The sequence below is a fragment of the Pelodiscus sinensis genome, chromosome 12 (genome assembly GCF_049634645.1).
Source record: "Pelodiscus sinensis isolate JC-2024 chromosome 12, ASM4963464v1, whole genome shotgun sequence".
NCBI lineage: Eukaryota > Metazoa > Chordata > Testudines > Trionychidae > Pelodiscus > Pelodiscus sinensis.
This window is the reverse complement of record NC_134722.1, coordinates 6497489-6518432: the sequence shown is the minus strand read 5'-3', so window position 1 is coordinate 6518432 and position 20944 is coordinate 6497489. Positions and strand designations below refer to the sequence as shown.

At 49.4% G+C, this 20944-nt stretch overlaps 1 protein-coding gene across 5 annotated transcripts in view; it reads right to left on the bottom strand.

Annotated features, from left to right (window-relative positions):
- The window catches only part of LOC102456181 (dual specificity protein phosphatase 22-A-like), a 67050-nt gene that overhangs the window by 40447 nt on the left and 5659 nt on the right, over nucleotides 1-20944 (bottom strand). For 2 of the 5 annotated variants that reach the window (XM_075939950.1, XM_006137364.4), the window contains exons 3-4: nucleotides 13667-13700; nucleotides 4561-4643 (exon numbers count right to left, since the gene is read on the bottom strand). In XM_075939950.1, the coding sequence (XP_075796065.1) occupies nucleotides 4561-4643; nucleotides 13667-13700 (117 nt within the window). Of the gene's footprint in view, nucleotides 1-4560; nucleotides 4644-13666; nucleotides 13701-17759; nucleotides 18011-20944 lie in introns of those variants that run through there. The other 3 variants (XM_075939949.1, XM_075939948.1, XM_025178615.2) reach the window with 3 other exon arrangements.

Below are 20944 nucleotides of genomic sequence, written 5' to 3'. Positions count from 1 at the left end.
CGAGCCGTTTCCTCTGCCCGGCTGGAGACAGGCTCCCCCGACGGAGGAGGGAAGAGGACAGCGCTGCTGCCTGCATGGGAACAGCGCTGGGGTTTGTGGTTCCCTGCCTGGCTCTGTGATTGACACATTGCTCAATCCACCATGCCTTTCCGGTTCCCCTTTTCCTCCAGTCCCACGTGCTCGAACGTGTCGTAAGAGCGCGCTGTGGTTCGCCACCCGTCTGGCGTGGCCGGGCTCTGGCAAGGACGGCTCCCAGGCAGCTGCTGCTCCTGCAGCCGTTTCTCTGATTTTACAAATTACTCAATGGCCCTTAGAGGAAAAGCCTCCGGCTGCTATTTCTTTGTAACTCTCCTGGGCAGAAGGAAAGCCCAGCAGTGCAGGCCCACTGCTGCCGGAACAAACCCAGGATCCTCTGCTTCCCTGCATGGCCACACAGCCATCGGCAGAGGTCAACCCAAGAACCTTCCACGCCAAAGACACCAGGTCTCTGCCACTGTGAACATGCAACAGCTCCCGGGGGAATGCCCTCTGACCTTTCACCCTGGCCGGAAGTTTCCCCAACTACAGGAGATGTTTGAATGGCAATGCCGGCCTCCAGAATAGCTGCTGAGCTCCTCAGGTTACTGTTGCAGCCTATGGAGCTAGGGGAAAGTCCTACCCACACTGTAATATGGACGGAGCCTACTCCCTCCCCAAGAGGAGTGGAAGATAAACAGGAGAGTGGCCCAGCAGGGAGGAAGCATGGTAGCACGTGAAACTGGGCTTCCAGAAACCTGGAGTCTCTTCTTAGCACTATCACAGAACTGTTGGGTACCCTTGTACAAGTCACTGCCTGGCTCTGTGCCTCAGTTTCCCCTCCCACCTATCTTGTCTGTTTTGTCCTGCAAGCTCTTCTCGGCAGTGGGTGTCTCTGGCTAAGTGTATGTACAGCACGTAGTACAATGGGGCCCTAATCTCGCTCAAGGGAGACAACTGGTAATAATAACAGTCGCTGGAAGGGAGAGACTATCAGACAGGAGAGTGGGGAACACAAGTATGGAGGGCTTAGAAGCTGCAGAGACCGAGAGGCACAAGAGATGTATGGATTTGTCTAGTCAGTTAAATACCGCTTCAAGCAGCAGAACCAGCTGACTCAGGCATGGGTACAGGTAGAATCTAGTCCGACATCCTTGGGATCTGACTGGTGCCAAACCAGACAATTTACCAAACCATGGGAGGTCAATATTGTCTAGCAGCATGACCAACACTTCCACTGCTTACTGGGCTCTTAGAAGACATTTAGGGGAATATTAGAGCTAAATAACAGCACAGAACACTGAGAGCCAGGACTGGTGACTGCAAACAAACTTTATGGGACAGCAGGAAACTTGGCCACACCCACGTTCAGTGTATATCCAGCTAACTAAAGTCATGCCGGACAATGGAGGTTGCCAGACCAGAGAGTGCCGGACTAGAGAGGTTCAACCTGTACTAAGTTCACACATATTCGCTTTCCTATCCACTAGAGGGCAGCAGCGCACTTACACAAGAGCTGGTGCTGCAGATGGGCCTGAGGATGTGGGGCTAGCTAAGGGGGATCTGGGTTGCTTCCCATTATTTTTTCCTATTAACCTGCTATTTTTCACTCTGCAATTCTACCCTCCCCTGGCTCCCACCCAGAGCGGCAGAGGATGGAGAACTGCCTGGTGCTCTTCACGTCTATCTCCCTTAGAACTAGCCCCAGTGGCACTGCTCAGATCTGCTCCGGACCATCCCCAAACTGGCGTGGAGCTGGGGCTTTCAGTTCTGGCTCTTTGGGAAGCTACAGGCCCCCAGCGCCAAGAATTCCAGTGCACTGCAACGGGGTCCCACCGTTCCCCCTGCGCTAAACAAGAAAATGTCTGAAAATTGAGTCCTATTGCTACCTCACCCTCTCAGGTCATCCGTTAAACCAGGGGTGGGGAACTTAAGGCCCGAGGGCCAGATCTGGCGTTGGCTTGCCTGGATCCAGTCCCTGAGGCTTGGGGCTGCCCCCCCTCAGCACTGGGGCTGCCCCCCTCAGCACTGGGTCCTCTCCTGCCCAGATTCCACACACCCCTCTGCTCCTGTACCCTGCCCGGCCTTCCCAACCCCAGCCTGCTTCTGCACCCTCCCGTCCATCCAGACCCCACCCCTCCAAGCCTGTGTTCCAGCAGCCTCATCCCACACACTTAACTCTCCTTTCTGGCCCCAAGCAGAGCCTAGGGGGCCACAAAATCTACTAGTCCAGGAGCCCGCAGGCTCTGGTGTGTGAGGGGAACGTGAGGAGTGTCTGTCTGCTTCTCACTTGGGGACGGGAGGGGTGTTGATTTATGTTTGTTTGTTTGTCTGTTTGCTTCTCACTTGTGTGTGGCCCCCATTGATTTTTCCATGGTCAGCGGCCCCCGACCCACAAAAGGTTCCCCACCCCTGCTTAAGCCAAAAACAGAGCTGCTGCAGCTGCCCCTCCCCACCACGATTCCTTCTGCATGAGCACTAGAGGTGCTCTGGCCCTCGGCAGAGACATTGTACTGAGTGTGAGAAAACCAACTTCCTGACCAGCCCGAAAGTCCCCTTCCCTGCCTTGACAAAAGGGAAGCCTCCGGCAGAGGTGCTGGTCTGAATCCACAGGCTGCAGCAGACACCAGCACCAGAGCCCTCACACATCCCGTCACACAAGAGCGTGGCTGTGTCATCTTCCCACTGGGACAAGGTGCAGTTTAGTGGCATTTGCCTGCTTCTTCCCTCCCCCGCTACTGCTCATATCCTTGGGTAGATGGGTGGCCCCGGGTAGCTCCAGAACCAACGTCCGCCAACACCTGAGCTAGAGGAAAACTCCGCTTGCCTGTGGGCCAGCCACCAGTCACACAAAGGACCTGTTCCCCACCATGCAAATGCCACAACTCCCATTGACTCCAGTGGTCCTGTGTTTGTGACCTCCCTGAGGCAGAGGCTTAAAGGGGAGGGAAGCAAAGAAGTGGGGAGGTATTCGGAAGCGGAGTTGTTGTTACAGGGCCTGCCACGGGGGGGTTAGATACGGGTTCAGTTGTTCCCTTACACACGCTCTTCGGTGCACGCTTGTGAGCTCCCTGCTGGTGGCAGCAAGTGCACTGCTCATGACCGGAAGGACTGTCCAGCCTAGCCCTCCGTGTTTGCTGGGGATGGGGAGAGCGGCCCCTACCCATTCGTGGCAGACACATGAGCCGAGCAGGCCACGCACCATTCCTTGGGTCACGGACTCATCTGCAAAATCCATGCCGGGCATGTACCTGACGACAAGGTGTCTAGGCTGTCCTGGGCCGGACACAGGGTCTCATTTCAAGGAGCCCCAAAGGGCTGTTTCCTAAACTCGCTCCCTTTGCCTGCGCCTCGGCAGCATGTCTAGGTTCGCCGTCTATCGGACAGCAGCCAGGCACCCAGCACCCACCCCACTCATCCCAAACCCAACTCCTGAGCCCATTACCCAGCTGCCACCAGCACAAAAGTGCCATCTCCCCTGCCCTCCACTCCCCCCTGCCTCAAAGTGGCCCTGGGCCACCCCAATTTGCCCATGTAGCGTGCTTGGCAGAAGTACAAGTCTGGAGCTGCCAAAGGCCTGGATGCAAACTTGCGTGCGTACCAAGCTATCTGCACACACACGGGGCTCCCAAACGAGGAACACTTGACTCACGCACGAACGGCTGCAACGCCCCCTCCCGTATGCCCAGCTCTTCTCCAGCCAGCAAGAAGCCTGCACCACTGCACAGAGCTGGGATGCCCTCTCGTGGCCCAGATTCTGTCTAGCAGGCACCCATTCTCCTCCCTGGCATTCAAGCTCGCTAGAACCCTGCAAAGCTACAGATATCTGCTTTATAGCCACAGTTATCCACATCCGTGGAGGTAGATGCAGGTATCTGCAGCTCATTTTTGCAGATATGGATGAGGATACAAATTTTGATCTTGAACCCTACAAATCTGTAGATATCTGCTTGATATCCACACACACAGTCAACCTGTGGAACTCCTTGCCAGAGGACATGGTGAAGGTTAGGACTGTAACAGGGGTCAAAAAAGAGCTAGATAGAGTCATGGAGGTTAGGTCCATCAATGGCTATTAGCTAGGATGGGTAGGAATGGTGTCCCTGGCCTCTGTTTGTCTGGAAATGGGTGACAGGGGAGGGATCACGTGAGGATTACCTGTTGTGTTCCCTCCCTCTGGGGCATCTGGCATTGGTCACTGTCGGCAGATAGGACTCTGGTCTGGATGGATGGTTGGTCTGACCCAGAATGGCCATTCTTATGCATGAGGTTCCACAGCTGTCAATATCAATATCCGTGGCTCTCTTTTGCAGAGTCAGATGAGGATGCGGCTAGAAATTGTGTATCCACGCAAGGCTCTAATTATAGCAGCAAAGTCTTTTCTCCAGAGATCTCTAAGCACTTCCGGGACATTAGGAAACTGAGCTGGACAGCCCCTGCTCCTGAAAGCATTATTTTCCCCACTTCGTAGCAGCAATGCTCACCTCTCATATTTCCCTCCTTCCCATCTCCCCAGGCTGCAGCTGCGAACGCACTCCCACTCACCTCCAGCACGGCCCTGGCGTTGTTGTGCACAGACAGGATGTGGGTGATCCCGTTCTTTGTCAAACTTTCTCCATCCTCGGAATCTGTAGGCAGAATTAAACTTATAAGCACCCAACCCTGCCTTTAAAAATTGGCCCGTAAAGTAGTAATATTAGTTTTCAGCAGCTAAAACACATAGCGGTCTTTTGGCTAAGATCACGTGAGTGTCAGTTTGGTATAATGGTCCAGCAGGTCTTTCCCATTTCTAGTAGCTCTGATCTTATTAGAAATTAAAGCTGGTCAAACTCTGGATTCTTCCCCTTCGCCCCCTCCCTCAGAAAAAGTTCCAACAAAAATGCAATTTCGTTTGGTTTGGTTTTCCCGGAAATTTTCAGTGGAAAATTTTGACTTTGTCAGAAAATATTTGGACAAAAATGGCCATACCCTCAAAACAGCTCAGTTTTCAGCCAAAGCAAATTCAGTTTTCAGGGTTTGATTTTTTTTTTTAAGCTAAAACATTTCTGAGGAGAACAGACACTGTGCAGGAACATTTTACTTTAATCAAAAAAACAATGTTCCAAAAAAAGCTTTGATGGGAAAATATCATCAGCCCTGTGAGAGACATACCTCTACTAGTGCCAGCGTGGGTTCCTGGGGGGACGGGAAAGGTACACCATTCAGAAATGGAATCATTCAATCCAGTCACACAATCTTTTGACAGTGGAAAAGATTGTGGGCATTGTGCACTCTCATATGTAAACGGAAACGGAGTTTGAGACGTTCTGAACTCTACTCCAGTCACCCTTTCCCAGCTTTTTGGAGACTGTGGATGTAGATATTCTCCTCCTCCATACTTCTTTGGTTTATTTTCAGTCTGGAAGATGCCCGGACTCTCAGCATTAAGATGAGAACTCCACCAGCCGCATTGGTGGAGCAGAGCCATTTTGTGACCAGCTGGAAAACTGACAAGTCTGGAGTGTTCTTACCATTTAAATTCCCCTCCAGAGCTGGGACCCCATGGCCTCCTGCAAACAGGCACAGAGATGTGCCCAGCCCATAGGAATGACAGCAAGTTCTCCTGTTTAAAGGCAGCAGTGGCTAATTCAGCATCTGGTAGCAATGCTTAGGAGAGACATAAACTGCTCCCTCTAGTGACTACATAGTGTGTCCCAGATCCTGCTTAGCCGCTCACCTGTTGCAGGATTGTTCTGCAGTAACACAAACTTTCCAATCCCTCCCCCTGCCAATCACCTCTTTGGTTCCCTGTGCCTGTCTCCTTCAGGCGTCTCTCACTCTGGGAAAGGAATAAACCATGAGCAGCACGCACACAAGAATTCTAAGCAAGTCTAGGAAAACAGCTCCAAAGATGGGTATGTCTACACGGCAACCTGGATCAGGTTTGCACTAGTGCTCTAAACAGCTGTGTAGATGCTGCAGCTTGGGGGTCTCAATTCCCCCCACCCTACAAATAAGCAAACCAAGGCTGGGAGGCAGTGTAGATGTATTCTATCGGTCCACCTAGGACTGTAAATGGTGCTGCTATAACTAACAAAGCAAAGGTGGGTCTCCAGTTTACAGCCAGAATGTCCGAGTTCTAATCCCAGCACTTGACAGCAACTCCCTCTGCGACCCTGGGCAAGCCACCCAGCTGCTCTGTGCCTCAGTTTCCCCCACTGCTCAATGGAATACTCAGACTTGGCTCTCCACCTACCTCTCCCAAGCAGGGTGAGGAGTAATGAGTTAATATCAAAGGGATTTGAGAATGAAAAGTACTGAGAATTAGAATAAGCCCACACCCACCTGTAGCCAGACAGCCCCCCCATCTCATCCATCTTATTTGCCTCTCTGAAGCATACAGGACAGAGAAGGCGCAATAAAATCAGCATAGTCTATGCTGGCTCATCTGATCCTGAGAAGCTGAAAACATAGATATGAGGAGAGAACGATTAAGGCAAAAAGCTGGCCTCGAGGCTGCGAGAAGTACCCGGCTGGCACCCATGTTGATACGAACACACAGTCCCTGGGAGAGGAATTTCCCACTGAGAAAAGAATGCCCAGTACTTCCAATTTAGTTATCTCTCTTACAAGTGTAAATTAAGTTCACAACTCCCTTGTAAGAACTGGTCTCACAAAAGGCAGACCAGCACTATTTGGCATCACAGATAAGAAAGAGAAATACGTGACCCCATGGGTATAAAGATGGGTACAGCAGCACACTCACTTTTGAGTGTCATTCTATCCTCTACCTGCTGGTCGGGTTAGGTGTTTGACCTTCCGAGGTTCTATGGGGACGCCCACCTCGTATTTTCGTCTTTCCTAGGAATTGAGGGACCGGCCCTGGCCTGACACGCTGGAGTCGAGAGGCACAGAAGGGGGTAAAAATTGTACCTGGATGTGGTCCTCTGTCTTAAGTGTACACAGACTTAGAGCTCTTTAAAGGTTAAGCTGTTACTTGGTACTATTATTTCTGTTTTCCTATCTTTATCTTCTTTGTAACCATTTTTAAGATCTATATTTTGCTAGCAGTTAAGAAATAGAACAATAGCCATTGCAACCATATGATTTATAAGCTTCCTCAATAAACCTGTAACTGTTTAAGCTTTAACCTGACTCCTTCAGTTGCTGTAACAGAACCAGGCACAATTTAAAAGAACTTCAGCCGGTCTTAAGGGACAGATATAGGGAGAGCTTGGGCGTTTGGATTTGTGTCACTCCCAGGTGGCAGATCCATTGGGGCACTTCTCAGCCTCCCCCTGGCTGCCCGCTGCGAAGGAATCACAGATTCTAGCAGCTAAAATCTGAAGTGTAATAAGCTCTCCCTGCAAACTTATTGGGGTGCTCGTCAACCTCCTCCAGGTTGCCCGCTGCAAGGGACCCCGGTCTCAGCAGTTGAAGTCTCGGGTGTATAGCACACACACACACCACTCACTGCCCTGACCATCGTCTGACACCACCCAGGACTTTGCGGCTGTCTCTTTGCTGCACACCAGTGTCCTTCTGGCCCTCGCTACTACTCTAGCGATAATGTGTTTCCTCCTGTTCTGAAAATCTGGGCCCAGCAGAACCACTGATGACTATGGCTCACAGCTTTGTAATGCTGCCTTTCTCTCTGGAAAAATACACACTTTGCTGGCTGTCCCCTCCTACACATTACACACAGTGGGTATCAACACTGCAGACATATCGTTGACAATCTACAACCTGACCTGGAAAACAATTCCTCACTCTGACAGGCCTTGGGAGACAGATCAGTTCTCCCCTACAGACAGCCCCCCCAACATGAAGCAAATCCTTTCCAGCAGCCACACATCATACCTCAGATACTCTCATCCAGGAACCTACCTCTGCAACAAACCCCGTTGCCAACCCTGTCCACACATCTATAAAAGTGACACCATCACAGGACCTAACCACATAAGCCACCACATCAGGGGCTCATACACGTGCACATCCTCCAATGTGATCTAAGCCATCAAATGCCAGCAATGCCCCTCTGCCCTGTACATTGGCCAAACCCAGACAGTCTCTGCGACAAAGGATATAAATCAGACATCAGAAATGGTAACACCCATGGTAGAGGAACATTTTAACCTTCCTGGTCACTCAGTCATGGATTTAAAAGTAGCCATTCCTCTACAAAGAAATTTTACCAACCAATTACAGAGAGACTGATAACTGGAATTTATCTACAAATTCATCTTGAATAAAGACATAAACTGGTTAACGCACAAAGCCAATTTCTCCTGTCTTTACCATCCGCATTTTCACATCAAAAACTATGAATGGGACACATCCAGCCCACTTAGGCTATGTCTAGACTGCAATCCTCTTTTGAAAGAGGCTTTTTCGAAAGATATTTTCGAAAAAGCCTCTTTCGAAAAAGAGCGTCTAGACTACAACCAGTACTTTTGAAAAAGCAAGCCGCAATCTGGATGCGCTCTTTCGAAAAAGCACAGTTTGCATTACACAGCGCCTTTTTTCGAAAGAGCACTTTCGAAAAAGGCGTTATTCCTTGTAAAACGAGGTTTCCTGTGGTTGAAAAAACTGCTGCGTTCATTCGATTTATTTTCGAAAGAATGTGGCAGCAGTCTAGACGCAGGGCAAGTTTTTTTTTAAAAAAACCTATAGTCTAGACACACCCGTAATTAGCTTCATTAACACAGGTCCTACAATTGATAGGTACTTCTTTTACTGCTATATATATCTTGGATTCTGGTATTTCCACTCCAGTTCATCTGATGAAGTGGGTTTTCCCCATAAAAGCTCAGGATCCTATATATTTCTGTTAGTCTCTAAAGCTACACTGCGGAGCTATTTCGAGATACCTCCGGTATCCCAAAATAACTATTCCACGTCTTAAGAGCAAGCCCATAATATCAAAATATAACAGGCTCGCTATTCCGATGTCCCTGTAAACTTCATTGCACGAGGGTTAAGGGATGTTTTGGAATAGCGCCTTATTTCGAAATAAGCTACACAATTTGCATAGCGCATATTGTGTAGCTAATTTCAAGGTAAGGGTGCTGTGTAGATGCACCCTAAGGTGCCACAGGACTGGCAGGATTAACCTATGCATTCAGTCCTGGACTGGCAGGCTTCATTGCTACTCGAACGAGTGGCGATCTAGCACAGGCATGCCTGCCCATGCTGCTATCACACCTCTGCTTGCGACGTCAACTTCTCGCTGTGGCCTTCCTGGCTTCTGCGGTCGATCCACGGAGAGGTTCTACTGCCACCAGGAGCGGCTTGAGGCTGGCTGCAGCAACTGGCGCCCCAGGCGGAACGCACGATCGGTGACCCCTTCTGCAGGGCTGTCAATGGACTGACATCGGGGGGGGGCATCCCCGTGACGTCATCATCGGGCACCCCGGGCAGCGGCGCCCTAGGCGGTGGCTGAGTCCACCTATAGCCACGGGCCAGCCCTGACTGCCACACAAACGTACAGCCTTTCTCTCTTCATTCCTGGCTTTGCTCTGTCGCTGCACCGCGCCATGGAAACCTCACCAATGCCCAGTCGCTTAAGGAGCATTTGACACCTTTCAAAACCAGCACTGGGAGGAGAAATAAATTAACTGGAAAGAACGCTCCTTGACAGAGCTTCCACCTAGCCCTTTGCTGACCTTTAGAAAGAGCGCACCTCTTCTACACACAGGAGCCAAGAATCCCTCCGTCAGGGAAATCAGATCCTTGAGTAGCAAGGCACTTTTCCCATCTGGGCCAGAGTAGAAGTCTGAGAACACACCAGTCATCTAGAGTCCCCCATCAGTGGTCCTGCGACGGGCCCTAAGCAGCCTCTATTCCTTCAGTATTTACCCTTGCCACACCCCCGTGAGATAGGACCGTGCTCTTATCCCATCACTGAGACAGAGAATGGAGAGGCAGTCACACAAAGAAACATTGCTGGAGAAGGGAATTAAACTCAAATTACCCAAACCACTGGCCCATTTTTCCTCTCTAGCTGCCCCTGCCGAATACCCCAGCCATGGAAGCCATGCCAATCTAGGCAATACGATCACTAACTTGCTGAGAGATCTAGCAGGGCGGCGGGTGGGGAGAGTGAATCACTGAACAGAGCCCTTCACGCTCCCTGGAGAAAAAAGGTCACCCTCTCCAGGGAATGCAGGCTGTCTGCTGTGACGTGCAGGGCAAGTCCAGAGCAACACCCAAACTTCAGGCTTAAAGACATGTGAGATTGCCAGGAAAATAGCCCTTAAAAATCAATACAAACCCCCCAGCCTAAGTTGCTAAGCCCTAGGACTCAAAGCAAGCTCCACGTTATGCTAAATATAAAGACCTCGGTGCCTATATACTGCAGTGACTGGATACTTCTGGTTCCTTATAGCTGTGTCTGAGCATATAGAGGCCATTTCTTTAGGGCCCCTATAAATACAATAGGAAAACTGCATCCTCTGGGTGTTGTTATTCTCATAGAATCATAGGACTGGAAGGGACCTCGAGAAGTCATCGAGTCCAGCCCCCCGCCCTCAAGGCAGGACCAAGCTCCGTCTACACCATCCCTGACAGATGTCTATCCAACCTGTTCTTAAATATCTCCAGAGAGGGAGATTCCACCACCTCCCTTGGCAATTTATTCCAATATTTGACCACCCTGACAGTTAGGAATTTTTTCCTAATGTCCAATCTAAACCTCCCCTGCTGCACTTTAAGCCCATTACTCCTTGTCCTCTCCTCAGAAACCAAGAGGAACAAATTTTCTCCTTCCTCCTTGTGACACCCTTTTAGATATTTGAAAACTGCTATCATGTCCCCCCTTAATCTTCTTTTTTCCAAACTAAACAAGCCCAGTTCATGAAGCCTGTTCTCTAAACCTTTAATCATTCTTGTCGCTCTTCTCTGTACCCTTTCCAATTTCTCCACATCTTTCTTGAAATGTGGCGCCCAGAACTGGACTGGGGGCTGTGAAAACACATGGGAAGCCACAGTCCCTGCTCTCAGGCATTTACAGTTGAAGAAGTTAAGGGCGTGTGAGGTTTAGTAAAACACGTATTCCACAGATACCATACAAAGGTCATGGAGAGAGACACATTTGGGATTCTTGACCTGACCATTATAAACCTATGAAGTGACATCTGCCTTTCCAGTACCTTGACCCAGCTGCTTTCATAGAGCTGGGACCGGTGGGGCTAGATGGAGGGATGAGTAGCAGCGTGCAGCCTGACAGAAATTTGTAGGGCCAGCCTTTAAAAATGCACCAGCCTGTTATGGACTCTCTTGTCTCACATGCACTGTAGACAATGCCTAAAGTCCCTGCTCAGCTCTTAAATACTACGGTGATGGGTGAGATGGAGAAACCTAAAATCAACACGCCCAATGGACAAAAGAAACCACGCAGAGATGAAGGATGGTCCAGTGATTAGAGTGCTAGTGCGGCATTTTGGAGACCCCACTTCAGTGCCCTGCTTGACCACTGACTTCCAGTGTGACCATGGGCAAGTCATGTGATCCCTGTGGGCCTCAGTTCTCCAGCTGTACAATGGGGTTAATAACACCATCCTCCCTCACAGGATAAACACATTAATGGTTGTGACTAGAGGTGCCCAGACACCACACTGTTGGGCACCATGGCAGTACCACGGGTAGGACCCTCACAGACAACACGTGCCTCAATTCTCCAGGTATCCTGGCAACGTTTCATCACCGTGCTGGTGGGGCCATTTTGAAAGGTTCAGCTAATAATTCAATATCCCCTATTCGCCGGACCCGTCCTGAGGAACACATTAAAATCTGTTCAGGTCAGTCACCAGGCTAAGCACCGGGGTGTCTTTCAGCCTCTTCCCAGAGAACAGCTGCATGCTGGGTAGTGATATGCAAATGAGACCCTCAAGCTAACTGCCCCTCTGCTAGAATCCCACCAGTCTGTGCCGTGCTGACACAAGGAACTTGTAACCTGGAGGGTGGGTTTATTTAGGTCAGATCTGCGATCCGAGGCTCATACTCCACCGTGCTAGCTCTCCTCAGCTCAGGGAGCCAACCTGGTGCATTCCACGCTGGTTGCTGCCAGCTCCATGCCAAACACGCAGATTGAAGGCAGACTTCGCATTGCCCAAAGAGCCTCCACTACATAGCTCCTTTTCTTTCCTCCTGCCTCTTCTCCTCCTCCTCCTAGTGCTGGTGGGAGAACTCCTGGCCCATCAAAAGGGGAATGAGGATGCCATCAGCAATACCAGAGGCACATAAAGACACTTCTGGGCCCTTCTTTCAACAAGCAACGTGGCTGTTCTGATGGGCCAACCATCAGGGGCTCTCCTCGCCTCACCTAATCGCTCCCCAGAGAGCAGCTACCATGCGAGCTGTAAAAGGGCAGCAGCTTTCATGGCCGGAGCCTTGGGCTGGCTCCCAGTGCACTGGAGGGGCGAGGCCAGGACACTTCCTGCTTCCCCCCCTGCAGACCATAATTGGCCTGGGGGTTGGGGGAAGCACACAAAGTCTCTCCCCTTCTCCCCCCCCCCCCCCCCCCAGAGAACCACCAGCTGTTCAGAACAGGCGGTGGTTCCCTCTAGGTGATCATGCCCCTGGCAATGGGAGTAGACTTTGCGTGCTCCCCACTGCTGCCCCCAGGTCAATCAGGGCCTGGGAGGAGCACGGGAAGTCTCTCGCTCCCTGCCCCCACCCTGCAAGGGAGCACCATGCTTAGAGTCAACCACCAGCTGAGCAGCAGCTGGCGGTTGACTTTAAGTTACAAGCCCAGTGCAGGGCAGGAAGAGACTTTGCGCACTCCCTCCCTGCCCTGATTGGCCTGGGTGAGCTGGATCAACTCACTTTGGTGGGTAAATTCATCAGCGTGGGCTGCAATGCGCTTATTGAACTTCCCCAGAGCCAGCCAATGGCTCTGGTGCAGTGAATAGGTCTCTCTCCTTGGCGCCAGAACTGCATGTAGCTCCCTTTTTGCACAAGGCCACTGGGCTGAGGGACCTAGCAGTGTCTAGCCACGTGTGCGGATGTGGGTCCTACTGGACACCGTTCTCTGTGGCCCAGCAATGAGGAAGAGCTCCAGGGCCCCTGCCAAGGAACTGTCTGCAGGTCCCCCACTGACCCAGGCATGTTTGAGCGCATGTGTGTGTTTGAGAGCCATTCTCTAGAGCATGGATTCCCAAACTTGGGGGCGTGAAGAAATTCCAGGGAGTATGCGAGGCGACCCAGCCCTCCTTCCTCCCCTCCCCGTTAATCCCCCCCTACGTTTTGCTATTTTTTTTTTTTTTGGCCCCGATCTGTTCCTTTTTTTTTTGCTCAACAAGTTTTGCTGCTATGCAGGGGGGGGTTCTCAAAAATCAAAAAGGGGGCCTGATGGTGAAAAGTTTGGGAACCACTGCTCTAGAGCTTCCATGGGAAGGAGAAAGCCGCTTTTTCATAGTGCGTACCCCATTTATACAGCTTCTGGCTTAGACAGGCCCAGTCCTGGGTGGGCACTGAGAGACTCACAATGAAATCAGTGGGAGTTGAAGGTGATCAGCACCTTGCAGGAGACACTCAGGATCCAACAGGATCAGATCATTGGATTCTTTACTTGGTGGGCAGGGACTGTGTCTTTCTGTTCAACACCTAGTGCACTGACAGGTCAATAGCGCATGGTGAGTAATCAATGGGGGAAGGAGCGAAAGACACTTACCCCGGATGTTTCCCAGGTAGAGGCCATCAACAACCTGCAAAAAGACAAAGAAAGGGGGGATTTCAGAGGGGTCTCAGTGTCAGAACCCTGCTGCCGGAGCAGATGAATTGCAGGGTTATGCAAGAATAAATGACAATGACGTTAAACCTTGTGATCGCTTGCTATAGCAGCAACCCCGAGTCTGGACACTAAAAAGAGGGGTGGATCATTTCTGACCCTTACTGCCTTTCCTACCTGTGGGATGAAAACTCCCACTGAGGGGAAGGTATGTGGCTGCCTGCACTGGTCCCCAGCTGCAGCACTGCACAATGAGTCACATCAGGTCATTCTGAGGGCAAGAGGTGCCTTTTTCTAAAGGTTCTGGCTTGTGACTGAGACCATATTCATAACCCTATGAATGTGAATATGACGTGGCTCAAATATGCTTTGTGCAAAATACTTCATGTAACATATCACTGTAAAAGTTATAATCTGCTGCATGTGTATTTTCTCTTTGGATACATGTATCATTCTGTATCTGATAATAAAGCCAGACACAGAGCTAATAGCCCTTTAGCAAGAGATAACTGGGTGGGAGAGAACTGCTTCCATGCAGACCTGCTACAAAGACATGTGTCCATGTCACCTGATGCCAGAATCCATCTTGAAGTTGGTACTTTTCCACATGGCTTTGTCTATACTGCAGGGTTTTTGCGCAAGAAGCTTTTTGTGGAAGAGACTTCTTGCGCAAAAGTGCATCCACACCTCAAAAACGCATCACAAAAGCAATGTGCTTTTGCGCAAGAGAGCGTCCACACTGCATGGATGCTCTTGCGCAAGAAAGCTCTGATTGCCATTAACAGAATGCCATCAGAGCACCTGTGTTTTGTGCTAGAAACCCCTGCGGAGCATCCACACATCCCTTTTTGCGCAAGAGCTTTAGTGCAAAAGGGAGTTATTCCTCGTGGGGACAGGAATTACTCTACTGGAAGCCCTCTGTCCTGTCGATTTACTGTATTTTTTTATTTTATTTTTTGTGTGCAAAAACACACTTGAGATGTGAACGCTCCACCGGTTTTTGCACAAAAACAGCCATTTTTGCACAAAAACCTTGTAGTGTAGACATAACCCAAGAGTGGGAGGAACTGAACAAAGGCTTCCCGCCCTAGGGAAATTCTATATAAGATGAGGGAAGTATACGATGGTTGTCTTCATCTGGCTTTAGAGACTGTCTCACCACCCTGAGAAGATCCATGAAAACACCTGGAAACAAAAGAACTGAAACAACAGGGATGGAGGAGAACTGCTGGACTAAGATCACAAAAAATGTCTCTGGACCGAGAAGGACTTTACCTGAAATAAGAACTAAGGTGAGAAATTATGATTGGTACCATGTTCTCTTAATGTATTAGGCTTAGCTGGTGTGTTTTGTTTTATTTTGCTTAATAACTTACTTTGATCCGTCTGCTATCACTTGCAACCATTTAAATCCTACTTTTTTATATTTAATATGATCACTTTTGTTTATCAATAAACCCAGTGTAAATCAGGGATAACAGCTGTGCATCTCTCTCTTTCATTGATAAAGGGGATGAAAACCTTATGAGCTTGCTCTGTATAAAATTTATGCAGAGTAAGATGGATTTATCTGGGGTTATGGTTCCTAGGGTTGCCAGATGGTTTAATCAAAAATACCGAACATTGCCCCCCCCCCCAAAAAAAAACTGTTGAGAAAAAAAGGGGGGGGAGACCAAAGTTATTGAGCAAAAAAAAATAAAAATACAAAAAAACAGCATGGCCCCTTTAAGGCCTTTGGGTTTTTGAGGGGTTTTTTGCTGGTGGCCATCTTGTTTTCTTACTCTGTGCTGGAAGAAAGCTCCCCTGTGGAACCAGGTAAGTGGGGAGGAGGGGGGACTTGGGGGGCTGAGAGGGGGGTCCGGGAGGGGCCCAGGGGCTGGGCCCGGTTGCTGAGTGTGGTAGGGTTGACAGGTGTCTGGTATTTTTGCCTCCTGGCAGGGAAAAAAAATCCGAAAATAACGGACATTTTAGGTGTATAGTATTTTCTGATTTTTTTTTACTGGACAGGAGGTGATAATACTGGACTATCTGGTCAAAACCAGACACCTGGTAACCTTATTGGTTCCATTGGGACCATGCACCTGAATACTGTCTCAAATTCCTTTGACTGAGCCTTCCCAGGGCTGAGTGGATCTCCGCGTCTGTGTTGCTCTGCTGTGATTTGGGACCCCCAATTCTGTGCCATGGCTCGAGGAGACCAGAGGGGCTGACTTAGCAGGACAGGGTAATGGGGCACCCCAGAGGGCAGGTAGGTAGGTTCGGCGGTATTTTCAGCACATTAAGTGACAGCCTCAAGGGGATCTCTGTGACCGAACCGTCACACAATTGATTTATGTTATAATTGTATAGTAAAAATTAAGAAGCAGGCAATTGTTCAGTAATATCGGTCTGTGACACTCCTGTGAAAGCAAATAGTTTTTAAGTGAGGTGAAACTTCAGGTATTCAAGACAACTCGGACTCCTAAAAAGGGTGCAGTCGTATGGAAAGGTTGACAACCACTGGTCTAATCTGCTCTTAAAAAATCTCCAATGATGGAGATTTCGCAACCTCCTGGAGCAATATATTCCAGTGTTTAACCACCCTGTCAGTTGGGAATTTTTGTCTAGTGGCCAATAAGCCCGTTGCTTCTTGTCTTATCCTCAGAGGTTAAGGAGAACAATTTTTATCCCTTCTTCCTTGTAACAATCTTTTATGTACTTGAACACTGGTATCATGACCCCTCTACCTTCTCTTCTCCAGACTAAACAAACCCAGCTTCTTCAATCATCCCTCACAAGTCATGTTTTCTAGATTTTTAAACATTTGTGTTGCTCTTCTCTGGGCTTTCTCCCATTTGCCCACCTCTTGTGTCAAATGTGGCTCCCAGAACCGGACACAGTGCTCCAGATGAAGCCTAATCAGCACAGAGTAGAGCAGAAAAATCGTGTCTCGTGTCTTGCTCACAGCACTCCTACTAATACATCCCAGAATGTTGTTTGCTTTCTTTGCAATACGGGTGTTTCAATCACCAGAATGGGTCCCAGGGCTCATCAACAGCCCTAGAGCCAAACAGTCTGTTTATCCCAGAGCAGGTACCTTATGAGCTGTCACAGAACCAGCTCACCTCACGCTACCAAATCAGTGCAGGTGGGGTGGGGGTCAGATTCAAACGATGAGCCGAGGGTTCAGTCTCCAGGACCCAATCAGCCCTTGGACTCTTTGTGAAGGCTGCCAATGAGGAGGGAACAGCTAAGCAGGTGGTGTTATGAGAACACCTGAGCAGCAGGGTGTGGACGAAAATCTCAGCTCATCCCCTGCTTCCCAGGTGGTCCACAGTCATGTCTTTCAGTCATCAACCACCCTAGAAGCTGCATCAGAAGGAAAAGGTTCCTGTGTCCCGTTACCAATGTCCTAGGCTGTCCACTCCCTTAACATCCAGTACATGAACCATGCCACAGTATGCTATGAATCATTAAAAAGGGGATAGAGAATAGAGAAAAAGACAAAGACTGTCTTAATCCCTCAGTATAAATCTATGGTACACCCTCATCTTGAATACTTCGTACAGGTGTGGTTGCCTCATCTCAAAAAAGATATATTGGTATTGGAAAAGGTTCAGAAATGAGCAACAAACATGTTTAGGGGTTTGGAACAGGTGCCATATGAAGAGAGATTAAAAAGACTGGGACTTTTCAGCTTAGAAAAGAGGAGACTAAGGGGAGATATGATAGAGGTCCATAAAATCATGACAAGTATGGAGAAAGTGAATAAGGAAAAGTTATTTACTTGTTCCCATAACATAAGAGGTCGCCAAAAGAAATTAATAGGCAGCAGATTTAAAACAAACCAAAGGAAGTTTTTCTTCACACAACACACAGTCAACCTGTGGAACTCCTCGCCAGAGGATGTTGTGAAGACTAGGACTTCAACAGAGTTCCGAAAAGAACCAGATAGATTCATGGAGGCTAGGTCCATCAATACTTATTAGTGTGTCCCTACCCTCTGCTTGTCAAAGGCTGGAAATGGGTGACAGGAGAGGGATCATGTGATGATTACCTGTTGCGTTCACTCCCTCTGGGGCATCTGGCATTGGCCACTGTTGGAAGACAGGATACTGGGCTAGAAGGAAGGTTGGTCTGACCCAGCATGGCTGTTCTTATGTTCACTGTGATACCCCCAGAAGAGGCACCAAAGCTCATGCGACCAGCCAGTGACACTGCTGGGGAATGTGGCCCAAATGCCAACCCAGCTCACCTGACCCGCCGCCAAGCCCCAAGCACACGCCACGTTGCCTGGCAACCAAAACACAAGCAGCACCCGCCGCGACCTCTCAACAGACGCAGCTTGACTTTAAACGATGAGGCGCCACGGCTGTGCCAAGCGACGCGGGGCCTTTGTGTTGTGTTTCTATGGCGACGAGGTCTTGCACACAGGTTTCAGTGCTGGCTCCGGAGATGCAGCCAGGGCTGGGAAGAGATGGAAATTGTAATACTTTCCAATGGGGGTATTTCAGCCAGTGCTTCTGAGCAAATCGGGTCTGTCTTTGCGGCTCTGCTCCTGGCCCCAAAGCGGAGAGGAGATCCTCCTTACGGGGGGCAGGAAGCTCCTTTTTAATTCAAGTCATAATACACTTTACTGGGTCCATGAGTTCCCTTAGGCCGTGTGGGTCACTCGGTCTGCTGCCAGGCTCCTTACAGCCAAAAGGCTCTTCAGGATCCTGCTCGCCTGGATAAACCGTTCCCTGAGCTCCTTGCGAGAGGCTGCTTTGAAGCCTAGCACGATCCAGGCTCTCAAAGGAAGCAGCAGTCTTGAGCCGGGGACTCACAGTGTTACCAACTCTGAGAGGAGGGAGGGACAGCTTAGTGGTTTGAGCGTTGGCCTGTTAAGCCCAGGATTGTGAGCGCAATGCTTGAGGGGGTGTGATGTAGTGGCAGGACCTTGCTGGTTGCTGTGCTTGGGCTGTGGAGGACCCCTCCTGGCCTCTGTTTGTAAGCACTGCCCAGCGGGGGGGCACCTTGAGGGCCCCCATGACAGTGACCGAACCGGTTCTACCGTTAAGGGAAGGGATGGAAAAGGACGTGAGCATGCGGGGAGGGGAGAGTCTTGGGCTGGAACCAGGAAGGGGACAGACTAAGGAGGGGCTGGAATCCAGGAGCCTAGGGACCCCATTCACAAGGGATGTAAACAGGGGCAGCTTGAGGCAGGCTGCAGCAGCTGGCGCCCCAGGTGGAACGCAAGATCAGCACCCCCGCCTGAATGGCCGTCAATGGCATGACGTCATCATGGTGCACCCTGTTGAAGGAGGCGTCCGAGGCGATGGCCAAGTCAGCCTATACTCACGGGCCGCCCCTGGGTCTGAGGCATCCTGGCCCAGACTCCTGTAGACACATCACGTCTAGGCTGTGCTGTATCCTGAAGAAGCAATAAACCCCCTCTATTCTACTGGCTGGTGAAGTCTGTTCTTGTGGTTATGGGGGTGCAGCATCGGGGGAACCCCAACACATCATCACAGGGAGCCATTTAGGGAGCTGAGGCAAATCGATCAGGGATGGTACGTGGTCCTGCCATAAGGGCAGGGACTGGACTAGATGACCTCTTAAGGTCCCTTCCAGCGCTCTGAGATAGGTGTATATATCCCATATATAATTTTTAAATGCCAAGGCTTTTCATAAAGACCCAGTTGCTGGACTCCTGCCATTGCAGAAGAAGCTCAGCCTTCCCTTTTAAAAAGGCGCATCCTGATCCCCATAAGGAGGGAGCGCTCTCCTCTTAACCCACAGGGACACATGCCTTTGGGGCCTGCAAAGAAAAGCAGGGACCTAGTGCAGTGCACCTTAAAGGTTCAAAAGCCAGAAGGCAAAAGAAAAGGGGCTCTCGTGTATTATTTTTTTTAAATAAGCCTCCTGGCTTAAACAGTGTTTCCTGTAAATTGAGCGCTTGGGCAGCCACCCAGGAGAGATTCAGATGCCATTCCACTAATTATCAGAGCACCCACAGATGGCAGCATGTGTTTCTACTGGTGGGTGTATATCCACATATGCTTTGGGGCATGCAATAAAATTTATTCTGTATATTGATGGCAAAAAAATAGAAGAAAGATTGGTTTTAAGTCAATTGTCACAATAAGGGGGCTGGACTCATGATTTCTGAACGTTTGGGTTCTCTCCTCAGACATCCAGACTGTTCTGTAAGCTATTGCTTTGATTCTAGTCACTCCTCCTTTAAAACTCCATGAAAACTAGACCCAGTGTTGATGCACACTGAAAACAGGGGCAAACAGCCATGAGCATGTATGAGGAGGAGGGGCTGGAGGAAGGGTTGTAGTTATGGAAATAAAAAGCTAGTATTTTCCCAGTCCTCGAAGATAAGTATTATGAAGAGCTAGCTGAAAAAATATTTTTTAATTTTTTTTTTTTTACTTTTTTCCTGTTTTTTTTCTGCCAGTTCTAGTGGGAAGTATTGTAATGAACTATCTACCACTGAATGTGTACCCCGCCATCTACTGAATGGAATCAGAACAATGCAACTTGTGTGTCATAGGCCCCATACTGCTAATAGCTAAGCGGATTCTCCTTTAACTAAGATGGCAGGAGCCTGCTACTTCTGCTTTTGGAGCAGGAGAATCTGAGTTGTAGTGAAGTCCCAAGTGGTCATGGTAGGAAACACAGTTGTAGTCATCACATTCCTTAGCAGGGACAGATTCAAAACAGCTTTAGTCCGGGGGGGTTCCTGGCATCCCAATGACAAGACATTCTATGCTGGCATAAAAGTGTCATACCAGCACTTCTAGTGGAAATGGAGTCTACCTATGTACAAACCTGCTGTGGTCATTCAGTTTGTTTTCTGCTAAATCAGAAGTTTGCAGTTTGGGTGATGCAAATGTTAACTTAGCAGAAAAGTCCTCTATCAACTTGGGCTTGATTAAAGATATTACCTAGATAATGTGCTACAAAGACAATTTCCTCCACCTTTGATATTTGCATTTGCACATCAAATGCTGTGAAAGAGACACATCTAGCCTGACTTAATTAGCTTCATTAACATTGGTCCTACAATTTTGCTATTATGTATAAAATCATAGAATATAGAATACTAGGACTGGAAAGGACCTCGAGAGGTCATCGAGTCCAGTCCCCTGCCCCCATAGCAGGACCAAATACTGTCTAGACCATCCCTGATAGACATTTATCTAACCTACTCTTAAATATCTCCAGAGATGGGGATTCCACAACCTCCCTGGG